The sequence below is a fragment of the Pteropus alecto genome, unplaced genomic scaffold, assembly GCF_000325575.1.
Source record: "Pteropus alecto unplaced genomic scaffold, ASM32557v1 scaffold98, whole genome shotgun sequence".
NCBI lineage: Eukaryota > Metazoa > Chordata > Mammalia > Chiroptera > Pteropodidae > Pteropus > Pteropus alecto.
In genome coordinates this window covers 22,753,429-22,759,036 of record NW_006443570.1, presented here as the reverse complement: position 1 = coordinate 22,759,036, position 5,608 = coordinate 22,753,429, and the positions used below count along the sequence as shown (strand labels likewise).

Sequence of the window (5,608 nt, the reverse complement as noted above, 5' to 3'; positions counted from 1 at the left end):
CAGACTACAAAGGAGTGCTTGGCCTTTCTGAGCAACTGCCAAGTTAGTGTGGTGTGGAGTGTTTGGGGGAGAAAAATGGGAGATGAGGTCAGAAAGATAGGAATGGGCTGGTTCATCAAGGCCTTATATGATTGGAAGAACTTTGGTTCCCACTGTGTATGACATGGGAAACCACTGGAGGATTTTGAGCTGACAATAGACAAGTTGTAACTAAGTAGATAGCTCTGGTTGCTCTTTGAAAACAGACAAGTTGGGCAAATTGGAAGCAGAGATCGGTTAGGAGGCTACTGAATCTTACGTGAGAACTGATGTTGGTTTAAATGGTAGAGGCTATTAGAAGTTGGATTATGTAAGTATTTTGAAAGTAGGACTAAGATTTGGATGTTAGGTGCAAAAGAGTTACCAAGATGACTCCAACATTTGAGCAACTAGAAAGATAAAAGTTGCCATTTATGGAGATGGAGAAGACTGGAAGAGGAGCAGTATGGGGGGGGAATAAGCAGGAGTTTGGTTTTAGACATAGTAAGTTTGAGATGCCTGATAAGACATCCAAATAGGAAGCTGTTGGATATTCAAATCTGGGTTAAGGGGCAAAGGTCAGGGCTAGTGTTAAGCGTATAGGTGGTAATGTAAACTAAGACTAATATCTGAATGAGTGTAGATAGAGAAAAGGTTGGGCATGATAACATTTAGAGATGGAGAGGAAACAAAGGAGACTAGAAGGAGCACCCAGTAAGGTGGGAAGAGAAGTTTCACTTGACAGTGAAAGCTATTAAAGTGGTCCTGAACATTGCTCTCTTCCTTACCTCATCACTTGGTTCACTGTACACAATAGAGGCTCCATAGGCTTGAATTGCCAGTTTTTTACAGTTGGGAGCTGTTTGGGGCACCACAATATAAGCAGGAATCCCTGAGATTGAGAGACATGTTTAGTACAAATCGGGAGAATTTAGTATACAAATTTCTGTCCAGTTGCTTGTAATCAGATAGGAACTCAGAAGTTTACTTCCCATAGCTATCACCAACTCACTGAAAGTAAGTATACTTTTTCACTCCTCTCTGATGATCCTACCCAGTACCTTGAGAAATTAGTCAAGTACCTTCCAATTTGGCAACATAGGCTAGAGCCTGGCCATGGTTTCCACTGCTGTGAGTAACAACAGCTTTGGGTTTCTCTTCTGAAGTGGTAGGAATCAAGCCTCTGATTGCATTGAGGGCACCACGAATCTGGAAAAGAGGGATGGAGAGTTCACGTAATCGATTTGTTTCTTTTCAAAAAATCAAGCAGCTTTTCTAGATTTTCTCTTCCTAACACTACATGTCCAGTTTATCACTGAATCGTAACCAATTTTATCTCCTAAATATCTTGTCTTTGCCACTACCTTGGTGAGGCCTCATTTCTCAACTTGTGTGTTATCAAACCTCAACTGATCCTGCCTCAAGGATCATTCTCATCTAATATTTCCACTAGTTTATGCAAGTGATCTTTTAAAAACATGTTATCTTTGCCTTTTTTGTAAGAAAAGTGCAAATTTCTTAGAAGTTGCTGCCTTTGTTTATTTCTGGGTTGCTGCCTTTCAAGAACACATCTATTGCCTCTATTACTGTTGTAGCCATCCTAAATTGTTTCTAATTTCTCTCATACCCTTGTACCTCTGAGCATGCTCATAACCTCAACCTGTAATTCTTTTCCTCTACTCCCTGATCCAGCTAAAAGTACTCATCCTGTAAAACTTGGATCAAAAGTCATCTGGCTCTACTTTCTTGATCTCCCAGGCAAAATCAGTCATTTCATTCTCTATTTTTCCACAGCAGTCTACGTATCTCTCTTAAGACACTTCTCGTATACCTATTTGTCACCTCGCCTGTCTTCCCCTGCAAATAAGGACATAGGGGAAGACATACTGTATATATGCTTAGTATAGTTAGTGAAAATAGCTATTGATGTGTGATGAATGAAGAATAAACCATGGCAGAAGCAAAGCGCAAGAATGGAGAGTTTTTTACTATAAAAGCTCTCAGTTAATGGGTAGGGAAAAAAGTAGATTCTTGAACTCTTAAAAGCTACTACTTAACAAGTAATACCTGTCAGGCACAATACCAAATTCATCTTTCAGATTTTTATTTGAAAGGATCTTAAAGCTCAACCAATGCTCAGAAAATTTGGTAATGAATCTACATACAAAAGTATCTTTTTTGCATAGGAAAGGCACATGTTTTGTAGAAAAAGATTGTTATTTGAGGATTTAGCTAGGTTTAGGCCTTCTGTGTTCACAATAAGGTATCAACAGCATGTTGATACAAAGCGAAAGCTTACACTTGGTTAAACAGGGTGATCACACTTGCCCATTTTACCTTGCAACAGTGCAGGGTGATGCTTATTGTCTCAAACATGACCTAGTTTGGATAGTAATTATATCATCACCCTAATTAAGGAATTTCGAAGTTGTGTAAACGTGGCTCAAATTAACCAGGACCAGGAAAATTTCTACAACCCTTCAGCTCTAAAAAGATATTCAGTCAGGGAATCAGATAAATTTATATGTGAAAGGAGTGTGAAAGATATATGACACTCAAAAGGATTGTTACCTTAAAAGATCCAGTTTTCTGGAAGAGTTCACATTTGAAGAAAAGATTGCGCCCTGTTACTTGATTCAAAATGGAGCTTGTTAACACTGGTGTGAGGTTGATAAAATCTCGGATGTTGATATGAGCTTTTTCAACATCAGCAAAGGAGATGCAGTACTGTGCACACATGGTTCTGAAACCCAGGAATAAGAAAGAGGTCAAAATAAAGTGAGAACTGTCTGTATTACTGGGGCTCTAGAATCTTTGTATATAAAGGAATTTGTCTTGAAGCTGAGTTTCTTAGTAAAGTTTTTTTCTGGTGAAGTTTTATAGGAAGTAACTGGTGGTAATTACCAAAGGCTTAAAGCTCACCCCTCACCCATACCATCCATCTCTTGACTGCCACTGGTCTATACATTTTCATCATTGTAATTAACTGGGTTCAAAATCTTTTATAAATCTTTATTTTAAAAAATAATTTGACAATGGGGAAAACTGCCTACAATCCTAACATCTTAGTAAATTATGTTCATTTTCTCTATTTCCTTTTGTTTTCCATATACATACATTATATGACAGTTAAAATCAAATATAACATTTTGTTTACTCCTCCATTTGGCTCAGTTTCCTCAAAGTTTTCATAATTATAATTTTAAATAACTGCGTTATGCTTCCATTTTCACTTTTTATTGTAGCATTTAAATATGAAGTTGCTCTTTATTTTTCCTTATTAATAAACAGAAGCAATGCATGTTCCATAGAAAAACAGAATTTAATCTGCTTTCTCACCAAAGACAATTGCTATTTAAGCTCTGGTATTTATTTTTCCAGGCCCACCTATATATGCAGACAAAGCTTTTTTGACAGGTTTGGTAACTTGCTTTTTTCAGCTAATTTTATGAATATTTATGAATCTTTGCTTATCGATAGGCACATTCATGCAACTTTTTAAATGACTTAATAGTACTTTTTTTTTTTACAACAGTACCGTAGATTTACATAACTTTATTGTTGAACATTTAGAGTTTTGTCTATAATAAATAATGATGTAATGAACAGCCTCGTTCCAAGATCTTTGTGTAGCTCCATACACGCATTGGGTAGATTGCACCAAATGGTATTGTGCATCAAAAGGCACGCATGCTTCTAAGACAGTAATACTCACTGCCAAAATGACTTCCAGAAGAGTTGTAGATTACTCCAATTTATACTCCCAGCAGCAGTTTCTAAGAAATGTCCAATTTCCTTCACCTTTGCTTATCATTTTTACCTGTCAATTTAATGAAATGTCTAGTAGTTTGAATTTATATTTCTTTAATTATGATTGAACATTTTTTTCTTTATATTTATTGGCCACTTATTATTTAATGAATCTTTAACATGCTATGTACTTACCAAATTGTCTTTTTCCTCTGGAATGCCACATGTATCAATTAAATTTCTATTAATGCTAGGGCGTTTTCTGGACTTCACATTTTGTTCCATTGATCAGACTGCCAATTCCTTTTCTAGTTGTTCATTGTATTAATGTTCTTCCCTGATTACTCTCTCTAAAATTTATTGGCTTTCTCACACATAAATTCTTCCAAAGATCTAATAGTTTTATTGTTCATTCTCCAAACATTCACACTATCTGCAAATAAAGATAATTTGTCTTTACTTTATAAATATCCCTCTGGTAACTTTTTCAGTGATTTCACAGTTACTGGTTTTATGTGGATTTGCCACTTTCTCAATTTCAGTAACTTTTTGCAAAATCATTTAACTTAAAATTTCAAATTTATTAGTATAAAGTTGTACATATTAACATTTCTAAATATTCATATCTGGGGTATTTGTTCATTCATTTATTCAATCATGAAATATTGAGCACCTTCTATGTGTCAGATACTGTTTGGGCTGGGGATATAGTGTTAGAAAAATAGACTTGTCCTTGCTCTCATACAGCTCACAATTGAGTGGAGAGATGTGTAATAAGTAATCTAAAAACAAGTATGCATTTACAAATAGTGATAGGTGATATTAGGGAAGTGCGTTATAATAAGATATTATAACGTTATTTAGATCAGGGAAGGAGGTTAAGGAAGGCCCTCTATGGAGAAGTGAAATTAAGTTATGACTCATAAGATGAATGGGCAGAGTAGGGGGGAAAGTGTTTCGGGTAGAGGGAATAATATGTATGAAGCCTTTATGGAGGAAAAGAGGTTGGCATATTCCAGGAACAGAAGGCCAATGTATCTGAAAATAGTGATCAAAGGAGAGTGTGCTAAGGAATGAATGAATGTGAGGTTGGCAGGATCTAGATCATAAAGGATCATAACCCATGAATTTTTTTTCTTAAGAGCAATGGAATACCATTAGATAATTTTGAGCAGATCAGTGACATTTTAAATTTTATATTTTCAGAAAATTACTCTGGCTACACTGTGGAATGAAAAGGAAAGAGATAAGAGTGGAATCTGGAAATGTGGTTAAGAAGTATATTACACTTGTCCACATGAAAGATAACAGGGGCTTGGATGGTGAAAGTGGAGGCAAAAAAAAAAATATCAAGATACATTTTGGAAAAACAGATCTGATTAAAACATGGGTGAAGGACTTGAATAGACATTTCGCCAAAGATATACAAATGGCCAAGAAGCACATGAAAAGATACTCAACATCACCAATCATTAGGGAAATGCGAGTCAAAACCACAATGAGATACCACTTTAAACCTATTAGAATGACTACTATTAAAAGCCCCCCATAACAGAAAATAAGTTGGCAGGAATGTAGAGAAACTGGAGCCCCTATGCGCTGTTGGTGGAAATGTAAAATGGTGCAGTTCGTATGGAAACCAGTATGGTAGTTCCTCAAAAAATTAAACAGAATTACCATGTGATCTAGCAATTCCACTTCTGGATATATACCCAAAAGAATTCAGAGAGAGTCTCAAAGTCATTTGTACATCTATGTTCGTAGCAGTATTATTCATAATACCCAAAAGGTAGAAGCAACCCAAGTATCTATTGATGGATAAATAAAATCTGGTGTGTAT

The 5,608-nt window shown here is 35.8% G+C and overlaps 1 protein-coding gene across 15 annotated transcripts in view; it reads right to left on the bottom strand.

Annotated features, from left to right (window-relative positions):
* Positions 1-5,608, bottom strand: part of SRR (serine racemase) — an 11,375-nt gene that overhangs the window by 1,892 nt on the left and 3,875 nt on the right. For 6 of the 15 annotated variants that reach the window (XM_025041768.1, XM_015599185.2, XM_006925082.3 and 3 more), the window contains exons 3-6: positions 3,734-4,201; positions 2,590-2,761; positions 1,101-1,227; positions 807-910 (exon numbers count right to left, since the gene is read on the bottom strand). In XM_025041768.1, coding sequence (XP_024897536.1) covers positions 807-910; positions 1,101-1,227; positions 2,590-2,757 — 399 coding nt within the window. In that variant the 5' untranslated portion in view covers positions 2,758-2,761; positions 3,734-4,201. The remainder of the gene's footprint in view (positions 1-806; positions 911-1,100; positions 1,228-2,589; positions 2,762-3,733; positions 4,202-5,608) is intronic. The other 9 variants (XM_015599186.2, XM_025041771.1, XM_025041772.1 and 6 more) reach the window with 4 other exon arrangements.